General features: G+C 40.1%; 1 protein-coding gene across 3 annotated transcripts in view; it reads right to left on the bottom strand.

The window, feature by feature from the left end:
* Nucleotides 1–270: 270 nt before the first annotated feature.
* The window catches only part of MXRA7 (matrix remodeling associated 7), an 84,472-nt gene continuing 65,132 nt past the window's right edge, over nt 271–19,610 (bottom strand). For 2 of the 3 annotated variants that reach the window (XM_073683966.1, XM_073683967.1), the window contains one exon: nt 271–3,981. In XM_073683966.1, coding sequence (XP_073540067.1) covers nt 3,942–3,981 — 40 coding nt within the window. In that variant the 3' untranslated portion in view covers nt 271–3,941. The remainder of the gene's footprint in view (nt 3,982–19,610) is intronic. The other variant, XM_073683965.1, reaches the window with a different exon arrangement.

Consider the following 19,610-nt stretch of genomic DNA (forward strand, 5'->3'; position numbering starts at 1 on the left):
GCTGTCACGCTCGTGTCAGGAGAGCCACCAGCCAGTCCAAACATTGTGGTCCAATCTCTGTCTGATTTCTATGGCGGTCTGACTGCACTGGGGGATGGGCATTTTAAATGGCTGGGATATTTAGATTCAGGAAGAGGGTAGTACACTGAACTCTGTGACCTGAGGAAACTGAAATCTAGTTACAGTTCTGGATACATCTACCCTACTGTCTATTAGAATAGACTGTAGTGAGCATGCCCAATCAGTAAAGAAAGACAGAAACAAAAAAAGTAAGGCTTGCAAAATATTTTATTAGAAATGATAAGAAATGTTAAAGAAGAAACCTATGAGCTGTCTGCACAGCCTGTAAAATGTCCTAGTCCCAAATGAAGAGAAGCACATACGCCATTCAATTCATATAGTACAGACTATGTCTACCCCATCAGGTCAAATGCTGCAAGAGCAGAAACTCTACATCAAATCAATGGAGGAAAAAAAGACAAACTATATATAGATGGAATACCAAAAATCAGGATATATACAAAAATCATCTTCATAACATAGCAGTAGTGATATAAAGCACAAAATACTATTGCTTAGGACAGTGAAACACTGTGTTTAGTGCGTGGTGATTCATTGGGAGAAGGCATGCACTGAGCAGTGTATATATACTGTATGTGTGTGTATATATAAATATATATATATATACATATACATACATAGTGTGTATATACTGTATATATACACACAGGCATATATACAGTATGTATATATATATATAATATCTATAAATAACCTTGAAGGAGGTATCAACTTTCTCATTTTTCTCACCTCCCGGGGCCTATTAATAATGGGTTATTCAATAGTAGACAACCCCTTTAATCAAATCAAGCATATAAAAAGTTCACAAAAGGTTGTACAAAATTAGAATGGTTTAGCTTTACCAGAAGCAACGCCCCCTTTGTCGAAGGATTGTGTCTTCTATTGCAGCCCGACCCCATTAAAATGAATGTAGCAGGTGCTGTCCTACTACACACAGTTAATATACAAGAGTAACGCTGTTCATAAATAAAAGACAAAATGCTTTTTCTAATCTTTTACAACCCCTTGAATAAAAAGGGGTTTTGCATTTTCAGGAAATGTATGTCCCCAGGCGCAGTTTGTATTAAAAATACAAACTGTACTTTACTCCCCGTTCTGGGGTTCAGAGCTGCCTCTCTGCTGCTGCTTCCAGTGTTTGTTTTTGTCTGGAGTGTTAATATCACATTGACAGCACTGCAGCCAATCAATGAGGTCAGCAGTTTGTGCTGTCTACATGGACAGAGCCACTGAAGTCAGTGATTGGCTGCAGTGCTGTTGACATTTTCACCATCACAGACAATAACAGACACCATAAGCTGCAGTTGAGACTCAGTGTGGGACCTGGGTAGAATGAATAAAGCACGGTTAGTTTGTCGTTACAAATAACTATGCCTGGGGCCACAACTTTCCTGAGTTATCCCCTTTAATACAGTAATTTGGGTCCCCCAAAAATGTAAAAGTCGTTAACTATAGGAACCACACTTCTTATATATAGTGGATCCACGAATGAGGTAGGCATGGGCTGAATCTGCCCCTTATTTGCCATATATAAAATTTGCTCTTGGGTACCAAATTTCTACGAAAGCTATAAGATGAACTGTGAAAGAAAATGAGAAACCCCTTTAACATTTGCTTTGGATTACTTATTGATCAGCCTTACCCGTCTCCCAATGAAACTTCTAAGGAGTGTGGCGACATTAATATCATGACATGTATTACTTTATAACAAGGAAGAGGAGCATGTTCCAGGAGACCTGGAGATATTGCACTAGGCATCCAATGTACCAAGGCTCCGTCTGCTGACAGCACTGGGTTGTGGGGAGTATCACTGCATCCAGTAACTGTCCCGCTCTAGTTTACCACCATGATATCCCTAAAACTTCACAACACTCTCTATTATACCAGGCTGGGACATGTTATGTATTTCATATTGCTTCAATCAACAGAGGGCGCTACATATTGTACAGTTTCAGCTGCTCCTTCATTTCTCCTTCTGACATCGTTCCAAAGGTTTCTTCGTTGCTTTCCATCATCTTAAAGATGGCACCCAGTTGTTCCCTCTGTATCCTGGCAATGAAAACACATGATGTATCTCAAGTTAGGCAGACTACCCATGGGACAAGGTTCTCACCTGCTGAACCTGCAGAGCTTGCAATCTAACTTTGGCTGAGTGGAATTTTATCACACCTTGTTATAAAAAGGGAAGGCCAATACGGAGTCATGTGAACTGCGGAGTTAATATACTGTATAGTATGTAGAACTTTTGAGAACCCTTTACACTGTAAAGGGGTTGACAACGATTTTTGGCTTTTCAAATTTTGCTACTGATGAAAACACATTAGTCTCAGGCTGTTGAGATAAGTTCTTCGCAATGTGAATTACCTGCTGTTTTACCAACTATAAAAATGGTAATTTCCCCATACAAGTTCTAGTCTCATGCAAGCAATTGGGGACATGGCAAGACTTGTAATAGGGACTTAAAGAGGACCTTTTATTGAATTTTTGAGTGTCTCGTTTATTTTTTGCTACTGATCCTGGAATAGTTTTTATTTTTTTTCTGTGTCCATCCAGTCCAAAGTTAAGACCTTGGTAATAAAAATGTAAATTTTCCCTTCAACCAACTGGGCGTGTAACACAAAGCTTCTCAGTGAGCGTTTGCTTTATCTCCTCTGATGGAGGCCAATCAATACACGTCCACGCCCATGCCCACAGATAAGTGCTGTAGTATACGCCCTGTTGGTTGAAGGGAAATTTTGCACCACTATTATCAATTTGCATAACCTTGGACCGGAGGGCCACAGAAGAAAGATCAGAGCTGTCTTAGAATCAGTGGAGCAGCACAACTTAGAAGAGGCTTAATTGAAAAAATGTGAAAGGTCCTCTTTAAATGGGTGACTGGAGTAAAGGTGGAATTATGGAATTACAACCAAGCTCATACAAGTTGTAAACACCTCATTACTCCATTCAGTAATAACGGTGGGTTACAACAGCCAGAAGACAGTAGACAATGTAATACATGTGTGGCTATCAAAAATCCTTTGACAGATGTTTTTAAAACTTGATTTTCCAATATGATTTTATGGCATTTGACACATATATGTCAACTCATCCCTCTTCCCAGACACCCAAGATGAATATTTTGGATTCACTTCATGTCAGAATCATTGGCGTAAAGCTCCAGCCAAGGTGTCTCTTGAACATCAATGACCTATTGTTCATGGGCAGTTTTAAATCAAGAAAGCGTGAAGGTCCCATAAGCAACATTCAGTGCAGTCATGCAGCATTGTAGACGTATAGAGCAGTGTAAATGATTGGCGGTACAGGGGGTGCCGAGGACATGTGGAAACACAAGGCCTTGTCGTAGATTGTTATGTTCTTTAGAGGGTACTAAACTTTACAAAGCCCAGCTAGCCCATCCAATTGTATGTGGGCATCAACGACGGGGGCTGGCACTGCAATCTGTTCACTAGTATGCCTTTTAGACATTACGCTAAATATATATGTCAACATAAGGCATTGCTTGCATAGTTTTAAGACAGATATTGCACTTAAAGTTACTTTTAAAGCAGGGATACAATCTAATCCCCTTAAAATGAGTTATGGATGCCAGGTAGTCTTGCAAATTCCCTTAAGCCTTTGTAAATCTTTTCTATATAGCGCTAGGAAATATTGCTAGAAGAAAATAAAATGTCACTATTCACAATAAACATGTCCCTGTAGAAGACCATGCATCGTGTTTAGGGATCCCATCTTTCTCTAAACTACATAGGATCAGTTATAAAGGTATTTATTTTCCATTTTCCCCCATATTGGTTGCTGTTTTTGGATTGCTGACATAATAGTGTTGGATTGGACAGATCTGATCTTTTCGGTAAATCTCTTTAGCTGGACTGTAAGGGTAACTTCTTATCATCTTCGGCTCTGTAGGAAAACAAAAACAAAATGGAATGACTAGATATATGTGACAATCTTTTTAAAAGCAGGGCAGTCTTCCAAATGATTAAACATAAGGCCTCATGCACATGACAGAGCCATGTACACGGAGGTTGCATAGAGGCACATAGAGTCCCTGTAGCTCTATACTTAGTAGTAGTTGGCAGTCACTGTGCTGCCATATGGTGCCACAGTACTGTGACATGCTATGGCGATATTCTCATCTATAAGATATTTTTTCCTCTGAAGGAAGATAGCTTTGCATGCCATTAAAAGCTAAATGCCACCACATGAACAGAGGTACTGCTCTGTAGGGTCCTATAAACTAACATGGGTGCCATGATGTATTTATTATCTTGTCTTCCTATACTATAATCATGCAGAGACCTGTACTACAATACCAGGGAAATCATTCCCGTTGGAACAGGAAAATTCATCCTTAAAGGGGTTTTCCCACAAACAAAAGTTAATTTTAATCAATAGATCTGGGAATGATAAGAAGTTCCACAGCTGTATGAGTTTAAAACAAATGTTCCTGTGCTGAGATAATCTTATATATGTGCCCCTCCTGTGTACTGTGTAATGGCTGTGTCTGACAGTACAGGGACATGATCTGATCATACCACAGCTCCTGGGTTAGTGGGGTTCAAAAGAGTATGAAGAAAAAAGAAGCCAGCTCACCTATACTTCTCGGCATTTCTGGAGCACGGAATCTCAAGGGACCGCTTGCAAACAAGGATTAGAAAAATATTCCAGCTTCCATTGTGGATAAAAAAAGTTTTTATCTAAGTAATGGCAATTCCATATAAAAATATTTAGCCATAGCAACGCGTTTCGAGACTTCCCCCTCATTAGCTAATTTAGTTATGTCTTATTGGGCACAAAAAATTTTAGACTCTGTTGACAATCCGTTTTCAAATAGTATTGAATGGTATGCCAGATTCATAGACGATCAACTTTTCATATGGAAAGGAAATAAATCTGATATTCCATTATTTGTAGAATATTTAAACAGTGATGCATTGAATCTGTCGTTCACCTTTTCTTTTCATTCAAGGTGTATTTCTTTTTTGGATTTACAATTGGATGGGACTGAACATGGAATTTCAACATCCACATATTTCATCCCCATGTCAGGTAACACATTTCTCCACGCTAGAAGTGGACATCCGTTACACACTATTATGGCCATACCGGTAGGAGAAATGGTCAGAATAAAACTGTAGTAATTCTAATAATTTAAATAAAGAATTATCCCATTGTAAAAACAGAGGGGCTATCCGGATATTAACCAGAGCAAGTAAAATTGCAGAGAACAAAAGCAGATCTGATCGATTACAAGATTGGTATATTCAGGATAACAACCAGGGTAACCAACAAGTAACACTATCCCTCCAGTATAGACCTCAATTTAACAGCATAAAAAATATAGTACTAAAATTTTTACCTATGTTATATGAGGATTCTACATAAGCGCAAGTTCTCTCCCCAGGTATTAGGGTAGTGGCTAAAAGAGCACAGAATTTGGGAAATATTCTTTCCCCTTCCTCAACACACGCTCTCCAAGAAAGACATATGTGGTTGCAGTGCCAAGTGTGGCCAAAACAGGTGCAATCTTTGTCAATATGTAAAAGTTACAAAAAAAATTTTCAATGTGGATAAATCCCAGACATTTCATATAAATCAATTTATTAACTGCAACTGTGATCATGTGGTATATAAAATCTATTGCACCTTATGTGACAAAATGTATGTGGGATGCACAATCAGAAAACTGAAAAAAAGAATTTCTGAACATGTTTCTGATATAACCAATGTCTCTATGAATAATCATAATATGTCTCATGCTTCCAGGCACTTTATACAACATCACAATAGAAATGTATCCTCATTCCAAGTTATGGGCATTGAGAAGGTCACTCCAAATCCTAGAGGAGGAGACTTAAGGAAATGTCTGCTAAACCGGGAGGCATACTGGATAGTGAATCTTGACACTTGTAATCCCAATGGCCTCAATTTGCGGCGTGAACTGATGTATCATTACTGATATTTAAATTGCTTTTTGTATGGGTTCTCATATATGTGTATGTTTCCATATAATTGTTTTTAGAATTCACAGCAGAAATCCTTTTGTACGTTCTATATTAGAGGTCTTCTTCAGCACTCCGATTGGTAGCTAATCATGTGACTTTTATCTCTTGTTGGATTGGTGTATTTTTTGTATTTAATCATGTCTGTTCATTAGTCATATAGCTTTGACAAAGGACGCACCCTGCGTTCGAAACGCGTTGCTATGGCTAAATATTTTTTTATGGAATTGCCATTACTTAAATAAAAACTTTTTTTATCCACAATGGAAGCTGGAATATTTTTCTAATCCTTGCACAAAAGAGTATACAGACATTACAGCAAGGGATCACAAATGATTCTTTCTTTGAAGTAAAACATTGTTAAAAAAACAGGCAGAGAAATGTTTTACCTGACAGAAAGAATCAGCTGTGATCCCGTGCTGTAATGTCTGTATACTCTTTTGCTTCCTCCCCTGCCCAGGAGCTGTGGTATGATCAGACCATGTTCTGTACGGTCAGACACAGCCATTACACAGTACACAGCAGGGGAACATTTATAAGATTATCTCAGCACAGGGACATTTTATTTAAACACATCCAATTGTGGAAGTTATTATTATTCCAAGATCTATTGATTAATACGAACTTTCGTTCCTGGGAAAACCCTTTAAATAGTACAGATTTCTGATAGAGATTATTTTAATTTTCATTGGTTGTTGGTCGACATTTATAACCAGCTTTAGTTGTGTATTTGATTATAGGATCTTCATACATGTGAAGCTACATGTGAAGCTCCCTTAAACTTCAATTGATTGTTGCCGCTTTAATATCCTATGATCGCTGCTTGCAGGCAAATCTCTAATGTGTCATAATAGCCTACATCTATGTCCATTGCTTATAGTTTGAGGACTTTATAAAATGTGGGTATAATATCAACTAAGGTTGTAGTAATATCAGACATGGAGGACAAAGAGCAAATTGGCACTTTGGAAGTGATAAATGTATGGTGCTTCAATATGATGGTGGGCACTGTGAGAACTACTTATTACTAGAACTTAGGAGACTATAAGGAGGCTGTCATCATAGAGATTAGGCTACATTCGCACATCAGTATGTCCATTTTCTCAAACAGCACCTAGATTCACCCCGTATTTCCAGTCTGCGAGACTCAGACAATGTTCTATTCTCATCAGATTTTGCGGACCAGACTCAGCCATTAAAGTCTACAGGGGTCTGAGAGACAGAGATGATCGTAGGTAGACAAACTTTGTACTTCAAGGTTCCTTTCCAGTTTCATCCACTTTTGGCTGCGTTCACACATTCAGTATTTGGTGAGTTTTTTACCTCCGTATCTGTAAGCCGAAACCAGGAGGGGGTGATAAATCCAGAAGTGGTGACGTGTTTCTATTATACTTTTCCTCTGATTGTTCCACTCCTGATTTTGGCTGACAAATACTGAATTAAAATACTGACCAAATACTGAACTTGTGAACATGGCTTTTAACTGATCCAATGTTAAGATTCAATGAATAAAAAAGTTCAGGCAGTCTACCTGCTTCATTAAAAAAAAACGGATGGAAAGTTGATGGAATTAGGATGCAACTAGGGTGACACCTGAGAAAAAAAATGGTCCATTTCTCTTGTATGGTGACACATAGATTTGTGAATCTCACCTTTAGGCCACATTCACACATTCAGTATTTGACTTATTATTAAGAATTCTCTCTGTTCTCAAAAATAAAGATGGTCGGTCTTATAGGGTGCATTGCTTACAAGCTCTTTCATATAAAGCTTGTAAGTACTGCTCTGAAGCTGATCTGATCACTGGATCTGGCCAGATTTAGTGGCTCTGAGCTCCTGCGATGCTGCAGATGCAAAGATGTCTCTGCTAGCAGCATTTGAGAGCACACAACGTATGACAATGCCACTTGTCCAAACTATCAGTCATGTTGAAGTGCATCACCTCCTGCAGGTAGCCGGTAGGCAGGAGAGCGGTGCAGTCTTGCTGAAGAGAATTATGTGACTGATCTTACAAAGGTAAGGCATATCACTAGGATAAACAGTTGTAATCAAACTTATTCAACCCACATTGCAAATTAGATTTATTAGCAAAATGTACAAACTTTCTGTTGAAATAAACTAATCAAACAAGAACAATCAAAATGAATAAACACAACTAATATAACAAGTGGTTTCAGTAAATTCAACACAAAATGCCACTGTTACAGTCTCAGATTTATTCAACCCCTTCATAACCGGAGTCTTTAGTGCTCAGTGGAGAACCTTTGTCAGTTATCAGTTATCTGCTGCAAACATGATGCATAGTCTGGCTGTAATCCTGAGCCATCCGAAACCATTCCTCACGGGCAATGGCCTCCAATTCACTCATGTTCTTGGGTTTTGCATGCTCCAACCACTTATTTTGAATCCCAACCAACCATCCCAAAGATTTTTTATGGGATTCAAGTAACGCATTTGTGATGGCTCCTCCAAAATCTTCATTGTCCTGTTGGAAGGTCTAATGATCGGCAAGTTTCAGCTTCCTCGCAGAAGGTATCACACTTTCTCCTAGAATTTTTTGATACTTGAGTGGATCCATTTTACTCTACACACTACAAGTTTCCAGAGGAAGCAGAGCAGCCCCAGAGAATCACCAAATCACCACCATGATTCCCTGTACGTAGAGTGTTCTTTTCAATGAACACTTCATTGTTCTTTCTCCATATATACCACTGAACCATTGGCCCAAAAAGTTCCAGTTTTGTTTAATTTCTCTACAGACAGAATCCCCAAACTTCAGTGACTTATTAATATGGTTTTGATTATATTGGAGCTGACTTTTTTGTGTTTTTGGGTCAGTAGAGGTTACGTCTTGGAGTTAAGGCATGTAGACCTATAGTGTTTAGTCTGAGCTTTACTATGCAAACTGAAACCTCACTGTTTGATGCCACCAAATCTTGCTGCAGTGCTTTGCAGTCACTTGAGGGTTTTTGACTATCTGCCTCCTCAGGAATCTTATGGCAGTCGGTTATACCTTCCTCTATTTTCTATGTTCTGGTAGTGTAGATGGTGTGCCTTTAAATTTTATCTCTAGAAATATTCATTGCCTTAGATATCTTATTGTATACTTTTTTTGTTTTTGCAAGAAACTGATCACTAATATTCTTAAGTTGTTAAGAGAACTGAAGGCCAATTAACATGAGAATGGGGTTAAAGCTTCCATAACCAACAATCGAATGTGTTTGGAGGCCTCCTGACTGTCCCCAATAGATGATGTTGAGGGACAGAAAGATCCAGCACCAATTTCGAATTGCCAATCTTTTTGTTTTCTATAAAATAAACAGCTGCCAGAGATGTCTGACATTGCCTTTCGAGAACACAGCAGCGGTCAGCTCGGTTATCACTCATGTATGGGCGAATCGGGTGAGATAGCTGCCTAAAGTGTATGGGTGAGATAGCTGCCTAAAGTGTATGGGTGGCTTAAGAATCCTCAGGATCACTGCCAGAAGCTGGTATCTAGCTATGCATCACATTTGCAACAGGTCATAACAGCCAAAGGTGCTCTACTAAGTACTAAAGACTCTTGTCATCAAGGAGGTGAATGTCACAGCGGTAACTCAAATTCCTCCTCAGCGTCGCCCTACTCACCACTGTCACCACGTGGCTTCTCCTCATGTCAGGCCGGCTCACTGAGTTTTGCCTCTTGTAGCATTACTGCATCCGAGTCTGCTTCCATTTGGCTTTAAGGGGGCATGGCCGGTCCCTGCACGAATTTAACCCTGCTGTGTACTGCTGAGATTTGGTTCCCCAGCCTATCCCGTGCAAGTAGGCTCTATAGTAGGCAGTTCCTCCCGCCACTCTTGGTCCGAACATTGGTTCCTAGTCAGTTTGGTCTGTTAGTTTCCTGCTCATGCATACGTGTATTTTGTTTCTCCTGTTATTAATCCTGTTCGTATAACAGTCCTGTCTGACCTCTCTGCTCCTGGCCTTGGCTACGTATCCTGAACTTGTGCTGCCTGCCCTGACCTTGGACTATCTGACCTCGTCTTTGTCTTCGCCCTCCTCTACCTCGTACTGGTGCCTCTGACCCACCGGTCAGCTGTTGCAGTCCAGGGACAACCCTGGAGTGGTACCTGGTGTCTACCAGCAGCCCAGCCTGTTATCACTACCAAAGGATCTAGTGAAGACCTGGTAGACACCTAGTCACGCTCCTCCATGGTAAGCCCGGCCAATGGCGCAGTGGGTCCACATCCACCAGCGTTACACAGTCACTGTCTACCACCATTACAGTGAATAATTCTAAGCCTGCTGTAGTAATTAAAAGTGGCATTTTGTTTTGAATTTGGAGAAACCACTTGTTAAGTTAGTTGTATTGAGCTATTAACATTGGGTTTTTTAAGGTTTATTGCAAACAGCAGAAAGTTTGTAAAATTTGCTAATAAACCTAATTTGCAATGACTGTCAAATAATTTTGATTGCAACTGTACTAACATTTAATGATTGCTTAAGTCTGACTTCTGGCGCCATAACTGATACTGAGAATAAAGGATCTCAGCCTCAGTGTTGCTTCCCCTTCACACTATTTTGAAGCTCAGCAGCACTCCCAGCCAGATTGTAGTAGGTGGCTGAAAGTGTTCCCACGCAATAAAAAATGTTTAAGGGGATGCCACTATGAAGCAGCATGATGGGCACTTCATTCTCAAGATTGGTGAAAGTTCCAGACCTCCAGTTATTATGAAATAGTGACATATCCTAGTGATATCACCTACCTCTTTAGGGTTCGACCAATAATGGTTTATATGATGTCATAAGTACCTAATGTGAGAGTTTGCACTAGTTAAAAAATCTGTACAACTCAATAAATCCCTATTAAAGGGAATCTGTCGGTAGGAAGGACCCTCCTAAGCTGTCTATATGGGCATGTAGGTCATAGGAAGCTGAATAAAATGATACCTTGATAATTGCGATGTGATATCTTATTCCAGAGAAATCTACGTTTTTCTTAATATGTAAATGAGCTGTTAAGAACTATGGACTGGACACTGATCTCCTGGAAAATCTGCCTCTTGAGCTTATTATAACTGAAAGGAGGCGTTACCAGTGTGAGACATGTATAGCAGGAGAGCAGACTGTCAGTCTTTACATGACTCACACTGTTTATGCCCACTCTGCAATAAGACATGGGATCACAGATATGAAAGTATCATTTTATTCAAGTGCCCATATAGATGGCTTAGGAGGGTTGATCCTATAGACAGATGCCCTTAAAGTGTAATTGTTTCTATTACTGCTCAGACTTTCAATGCTAGAGCTGTTGTGTGAGATCTAGATCTTTAGGTTAAGCTGGATTTGCTTATAAAGTTACTTATTTTCATATATACTGTTGATTTATGAAATGAAAAAATGTAAATGATGGTTACTTGCTATTTAGCCATCATCTGCCTCTAATAGCCACGGATGGAACAGAGCTCTGCCCAATGCGGTTAACCTGTTAAATGCCACTGTCAACTTCTGACACTGGCATTTACAGCACGTGGCACGGGTACACACCGTTCCATGCTCCCTTTGAGGTCCCACCTCCGCGACACTTAATCGTAGGATGCCGCTAAAGTGATATTGCAGTATATAGTGTAGGTGATTAGACGAACAAAGGTTCAACACCCTAAGGGAACTAAAAAAAAAAGTTTTGAATAATATAAAAAAAATAAAAATATGAATCACACCAGCTTTTTCCCCATTAAAAATAAAGATAATAAAAAAATAAAAATATTTAGTATCGCCGCAAGTCTGATCTATCAAAATATGAAATGAATTAACCTTATGGTAAAAACCGTAAATAAAAAAAATTGAAAAAACAGAATATCTGCAAAAAAAATGCAACAATATGCGATCAAAACATTATACCTACTCATAAGTGGTATCTATAAAAACACAAGCTCAAGGCACAAAAAATAATCCCAACATAGCTCCATTGAGAAAAATAAAAACATCTTGGATAATAGCAAAACAACCAACATTTTTGTTTCGCCATTTTAATAAAAAAAATAAATGCAAATTACATCACTGTAATTGTACCGACTTGGAGAATCATATTACCAGATGACTTTTACTGAACAATGGATGCCTTAAAAACAAAACCTAAAAACAATTGTTGAATTGCCTTTTTGTTTTTTTATTTCACCACACTTAGACATTTTTTTTCAGTTATCCTGTACATCGCATGGTAAAATGTTCTTCAAAAGTACAACTTGTTCCACAAAAAAACAAGCGTTCATATGGCTATGTAGCTGTAAAAATAAAAAAGTAATGGCTCATAAAGACAAAAAAAAAAAAAAATGAAAGCGCAAAAATAAAAAATTGCCCAGTCCTCAAGGAGATGATAAGCATATGGTGGTCCCACAACATTGGGCACCTGCTCTTTATTAACCTCCTATTTGATATTTGTATCCATAAAATGCAGCTCCATACTGGGAGCAAAGAGAGTAATGCTTCATGTTCTGTATTTGATTCTTGCTGGATTGTTTTTTAAGGACAAATCATGGGAAGGTCTATCTTTAGGCTCCAGAGATGTAAGAAGCGTTTAGATGCATCTTTTGTGCCCCTCGCAAAAGTCTTGAGACAGAAGTGAATAGGATAAGCAGCTGTTATACAACTTTTCCCAGTCTTTCTTAATGGACAGGCACTCAAACAGGGAAAATAGTGCCAAAGTTACATCATCCAATTTGATTCCAGCAACTGGTGTTGAGTGCCTGAAGTCCTCGTAAAGCTCAATACTTGCAACAATTGCACTAGAAAAACTTTTCTTATTCACTGCTATTAGCAACAAAATGCAAATGTATCATGCAATTCCAAGTTGTGCGACCAGCCTCCCTGAATTAACTCTTAAGCGCCTAGAAGACCCATACATTACACAGCTAGCCCAAATTTTTTCAATGGCAACTGTTTAAAGAGGTTGTCCCCTACCTGGTCACCCCCTTTTTAAATAAAGTAAGTCGTGGACAACCCCTTAAATGCTTTATTTTCTCAGTGGTGGCGCTGCAGGAGAAGTGAACCAGAGAGGAAGAAGATATTATATGTGTCCGTTATTTTATACATTATATGAATACTTTATGGTTATTGAAAGACTATTTAAATATGACCCATGAGTATAATGGAGACCACTTGTAGCAATAAAGCTCTTCAGACTATGGGTAGCACTAGAGAGACAGTGTTCTTAATCGTGGAGGAATAACACAGGTCTGTGACTAAAAAGCTGTTTGATTAGTTACATATAATTTCCATGTATTTTGGTATTTTGATAACGAAAAAAATCCTAAACGTCAGGACTTGCCACAAACCTGTAGGTTCTTCTGCAAACTCTGGTGTGAATCATCGACAGGCAGCTTATTTTATTTCCCCATTAACATCAATAGGAACTGTATGATTGGTGGCAGTCAGGTGGTTAGTGACATAATGAAAGGTCCTTATGCTTTCAAGAAACTTGCATTGGAATTTCATTAATCAGCCGTGTTTCCCCAAATTAGCATTATGGCTTTCCTGAAGTGTAGTAATTCACCTGACCTTTTCTGTTTCATTTGTGGTGAATATACAGTGTTGAATCAACAGCTGAATATTACAGACTTTGTGAAAAAAGTATACTTTGCATACTTCATACTAAAACTTAGAGATGAAGATAAAGTTTGTGCTCCTCATAAAGTGTGCAAACGGTGTGTTGAGGACCTCTGAAATTGGTTCAAAGGTAAGAAAAAAAAGCTTTCCATTATGGGATTCCTATGGTATGGCGAGGGCAAAAAACCATAGTGACGACTGTTACTTTTGTTCATCCAATGTGAAAGGGTATAATTCCAAATGGAAGCATTCCATTTCATACTTCAATCTTCACTCAGCAATTCGTCCCATCCCCCATGGCACAGATATACCAGTACCCAAGGCCTCTGCTACCTTGGAAGAGATACCTAGCTCTGAGGGTGGAATCATACTTGAACCAGATGACGAATCAAGTTGTGACTTTGAAGATGATACAAAACCACATTTTTTTTCATAGGAGGAGATAAAGGATTTAGTAAGAGACTTGAATCTTTCCAAAGATGCCGCTGAGTTACTCGGATAAAGGCTCAAAAGCAGGAATTTATTGTTACCAGGAGTGTCTTTTTCATGGTTCAGACATTGTGAAAAGGAGTTCGTTCCTTACTTTGCCCAGAAAGACAAGTTGGTTGATTGCATCGATATCGAAGGTGTGATGGGTCAATTCAAAATCCAATATGATTCAGCGCAATTGCATCTTTTTATAGATTCTTCAAAAAGAAGTCTCAAAGCAATTTTACTCTACAACGGCGGTTTTTATGCTTCCATCCCTGTAGGTCATTCCGTACACTTGAAGGAAACCTACGTGAACTTGGAATTTTGGTTCTTCGTAAACTTAAATATGAAGAACACGGTTGGCAAGTGTGTGGGGATTTGAAGGTCTTGTGCATTCTGCTCGGGCAACAAGCTGGGTATACCAAATACCCTTGTTTTCTGTGTCTGTGGGACAGTCGAGACCGACAAAATCAGTGGACCAAGATGAGTTGGCAGCAGAGGGTGCTCACAGTTGGTGAAAAAAATGTCCTCCGAGAAACTTTGGTTCCTCCCTATCAAGTTCTTCTACCAGCTCTCCACATAAAATTGGGCTTGATGAAGCAATTCGGAAAATTACTTCCAAGAGATGGGGAATGCTTCAAATACTTGGTCACCAAGTTTCCAAACCTTTCCGAGGCAAAATTGAAGTAAGGTGTGTTCGTCGGACCAGACATTAGAAGGCTTATAGCTGATAATGAGTTTGTCAATACCATGACGGATCCTCAAAAAGAAGGGTGGATTGCATTTAAAGAGGTCGTAGAGAAATTTTTAGGCAATAAAAAAGATCCTGACTACAAAAAGATCATCGGACGAATGCTGAAAGCCTTTCAAGCTTTAGGTTGCCTGATGACTTTGAAAGTGCATTTCCTCCATTCCCACCTTGACTACTTTCCTGCAAATTTGGGAGCTGTGAGTGAAGAGCAAGGTGAGCGATTCCACCAGGACATTAAAGAGATGTAAAGAAGATACCAGGGAAAATGGAGCATTACAATGATGGCAGACCAGGGCCGGCTCCAGGTTTTTGTGGGCCCTGGGCGAAAGAGTCACAGTCATGATGCACAGATACCGCAGAGAAATATATATATATATATATATATATATATATATATATATATATATAGTACAATGCCGAAGATTACACTTCTTACATTACATGACCGATATCTATTGTAAATTCCACAATAGATCAGAAAATGGCGAATCGCTCCATACAGAATACTGGCCCCCATAAAATGCTCCATACAGGATACTGGCCCCCATATAACGCTCCATACAGGATACTGGCCCCCATATAATGCTCCATACAGGATACTGGCCCCCATATAACGCTCCATACAGAATATTGACCCACATATAACGCTCCATGCAGGTTGTGCCCCCACATAATACCTCATGCAGGCTGTTCCCTCCACATAATGCCCCATGCAGGCTGTTCCCCCCCATATAATGCCCCATGCAGGATTTAACCCCCCCTTATAATGCCCCATGCATTATGTCACCCCCCTTACAATGCCCCATGCAGGATGTCACCCCCCCTTATAATGCCCCATGCAGGATGTCACCTCCCTTATAATGCCCCATGCATTATGCCACCCCCCCTTTATAATGCCCCATGCAGGATGTCACCCCCTTATAATGCCCCATGCATTATGCCAACCCCCCTTATAATGTCCCATGCAGGATGTCACCCCCCCTCTTATAATGCCCCATGCAGGATGTCACTCCCCCCCATATAATGCCCCATGCAGGATGTCACTTCCCCCCTTTTAATGCCCCATGCAGGATGTCAACCCCCCTTTTAATGCCACATGCAGGATGTCAACTCCCCCCCCCTTTTAATGCCCTATGCAGGCTGTCACACACCCACATTAATGCCCCATGCAGGATATCACACACCCCCCCTTATAATGCCCCATGCAGGATGTCACTTGTTCCCCCCCCATATAATGCCCCATGCCTCCATACATTAAAAAAAAATCATCAAATACTCACCTCACTTCTCACCTGCTGCCGCTGCTCTGGACTCCTCAGCCGCGTCGGCGTCTTCCCGCTCTGCACTGCCTGTGACTGCTCAGGAGAGAATGCGGTGTAAAGACATCACCGCGTCCTCTCACCTGAGAAGTCACAGTGCAGGAGCCGCGGAAGAGACCGGAGCTGTTGCGGAGGCACGGGGAGAAGTAAGTATTGTTTCGTCGGCTGCTGGGGCCCTGAGCAAGCGGGGAGGAGCGGACGCTGACACCACTCTCCTGCACTCACGGGTCTCATAGCACGGCGGAGTGCCCGACGGTAAGTGGGCCCCCCTACTGTTAGAACCTTGCTCTTAGGTTTTTTCTATTGCTGGTCACATGACCTTGTTGGCCTATTTAGTCCTGCTCCGCCCTTCTGGCTTTGCTGGACTTCATTGTATTACTACTCTTTAGCTAGCCTGTGCTCAGTATCTAACTCTGTTAGTTTGCTTGGTCTTCGGACCTCTGTGTTCTATATATTTTGTTTGTTCGTCTGTCTGCTACTATTTCTGTTAGGAGGTGTCCATTTTGCTCCCAGTCCCTAGTACTTGTAGGGATTCCTTCCCCACATCTATAGGTCTCCGTACAGACTAGCTGAGGACTTTAGCAGGTCTGATCGCAGGATCAGGTTCCCTGTTACATCGTAGGGATCTAGCTGAGTTCTATCGTAGGGACAGATCTCCTCTCTTTCCTTAGCTCTGGTAGCAGAACATAACACCTACCTGCTCAGGGCCCTGGCACTTGCGCCGGGTGCTGACGCCGGCCCTGGGTAGATACAATGTTTTGATCACCTCTTATTGCATTTATTGCAATGTTGCCGTGGCCAACAAAATGTAATTCTGGCGTTACAATTTTTTCTCATTACGCAGTCCTCCGATTAATTTATTTAATATTTCGATAGATCAGACTTTTATGAACTTAGCAATACCAGATATGTGTATGTTTTTAAATAGTTTTATTTTAAATGGGGCAAAAGGAGGGTGATTTGAACTTATGTTTTTTTTATTTTTTTCATATTTTTAATTTTTTTCACTTTTTATTGTATTTGTTAGCCTCTTACGGGATTTGAAACTGCGATAATCCGATCGCTAGTGCTATACATAACAATACATCAGCACTGCTATATATAGTGAAAATCACAGTGTCCAATGAACACCAGCTAAACGCTGGCTTTCACAGGAGTATTGTAATGACAGGTACAGGGCTCTTCAGCAGACCCCCAGCTGTCATGACAACCAATCAGTGCCCCACGATCACATCACGGACACGCTGATGAGTGTGTGGAATGACATGCTCCCCTTCCGGCGAGTGTTAAATGCCGCTGTCAGATTAACAGCAGCATTTAACAGGTTTTAAATAAATCCTCTGCCAGAAAAGATGCAGGCTTGGCGTGCAAACCTGCATGAAAGTAAGGGAGCCGGCATATGACGTACCAGTACGTCATAAATCGGAAAGGGGCTAAATATTCCACTGTTTATTGTATATTCTGGACAAACCCTTGAGCACAATGGACAAGTTCGACAGTCAATATTGGATGCCCATGGTCCACGTGGTTTCACTTGGCACTTCATTAAAAAGAGTCAGGATTCAGTAGTGCAAATCTCTACAAGGACTCAGTAATACTTCCTGCAGTCCATCAGACAAGAATTAGACATTCCTCTCCCAAAACTCGAGTAATTGGTCTCCTCACTTCCCAGATGGTTACAGACTATTGTAAAAAGAGGAGTGGATGCTACACAACAGTAGACATGGTCTGTCCCAACTTTTTTGAGATCTTTTGCTACCTTCAATTTCTAAGTTAATTTCTTAGTTAATTTTTCAAATGAAATGTCTAACTTTCACCTTCTGATCTGTATTCTGTGTTCTGTTGTGAATAAGATATGGCTAGAAGAGATTTCCAAATCATTGTACTCTTGTTTTCTCTACATTTTACACAACGTCCCAACTTTTTTGGAATTGGGGTTGTATAATGAACATGTATGTTTGGCTTAGGCTATTTAGTAACAGCGGTTATAAGCACAAGCTGATAATGCCTTCATGATTTCTGTTCTGTAACATCAAGTGATCATCGGATCTCGGCAAAGAATCAGGCTACTGAACAAAGATTTACACATAAGGATACACATAAGAGCAAAGCTAGCCAAAACTACTGGTTTCAGTGGGGTTGGCCAACTATCTTAAGTGTATTGAGGTGTGCAGAATTTCTACTGTTGGAAGATATTGGGGGGGGAGGGAAGGATCAGACATGTTGGATTTGATCAAGCCTAATCCTTCATCTTCAAGGGAATAAGAAGAATTAAAGATATCTAAGCTTGATCAGTCAAACCAGGTAGGAAGGAAGGAATGACAATCGGTCAAAGATGTTGAAGATGTATGGCCATCTTAAAGGGACATTCCGGTGTAAGTTATCACCTGTCCATTATCATTTATAGGTAAAAACTGTGACATCACCATTGGTCCAACTATTAGGACTCCCAATGATTGACACAATGTGGGACTTAAGCAAAGCCACCAAAAGGAGTAGTTGAACGCTCCATTTAAGCCTGTTGTGTTGAAGATGTAAACAGCAGAATGCTGCACTTTGCTAGACATATCTCTCATAAAAATCTAAATTTAGGATCAATTATGTCCTCACATATAGGCATAACTGGAAGCACTTACACCCTTATGTAAAATCTGCATCAAGGCCTGACCCCCCAAACTACCATGTCCACTTCTTACATACATCTTCATATTGGCAGATGGGCCGATGGCTCATGGTTTATTTGCCTCTGCAGGTCCCGTACCTACACCACTCGTCTGGGACAAGACTTTCCCAAAAGCCAACTATGTCACCTTTGTGTATTGAATAGGATCACACCACCAAGCAATAGTGTGATAGGTGATGTGTCAGGATTGCTGTCTTCTCCATGCAATGCATTAGTTTACACTGTGCATATTGTGATCAATGGCCTGATGGTGATTTATCCTCTGCTATAATAGTGTACATAACAATCAGTATAAAAGCAAAATTAATTATAACAATTAAAAATAGGTAAATCACTATTATACCTCGTTCATTAAGATGGGTTGTATGGGTATTGAGTAGGGCACTGAAGTGGTAAAGGTTCTCTTTAATTTCCTCACAAATGTTTGTGTAGTGATACATAGTAAACACTTGGGGGCGATAAAGCATCACTTATTAATCCTGCTGTTGGCGTTTAGCAGTGTAATAAGACGTATTGGCGCTAAATACTACAGTATGTTGTATGGTGGCCAAAACTGGTCGGCAGCACCTGGGGTTGGTAGACTTTACAACATACATGGCTATTTGTCCATGTAACATTCACTATTCACTAAAAAAGGAATATATTCTGCAGATGGTATCTACGTGGAAATTAACATAATTCAAAGTGACTGATTCCCATAATAAGATTATAAAGGG

The sequence above is a fragment of the Phyllobates terribilis genome, unplaced genomic scaffold, assembly GCF_046119375.1.
Source record: "Phyllobates terribilis strain yellow unplaced genomic scaffold, ASM4611937v1 Scaffold_5__5_contigs__length_657084704, whole genome shotgun sequence".
NCBI classification, from domain to species: domain Eukaryota; kingdom Metazoa; phylum Chordata; class Amphibia; order Anura; family Dendrobatidae; genus Phyllobates; species Phyllobates terribilis.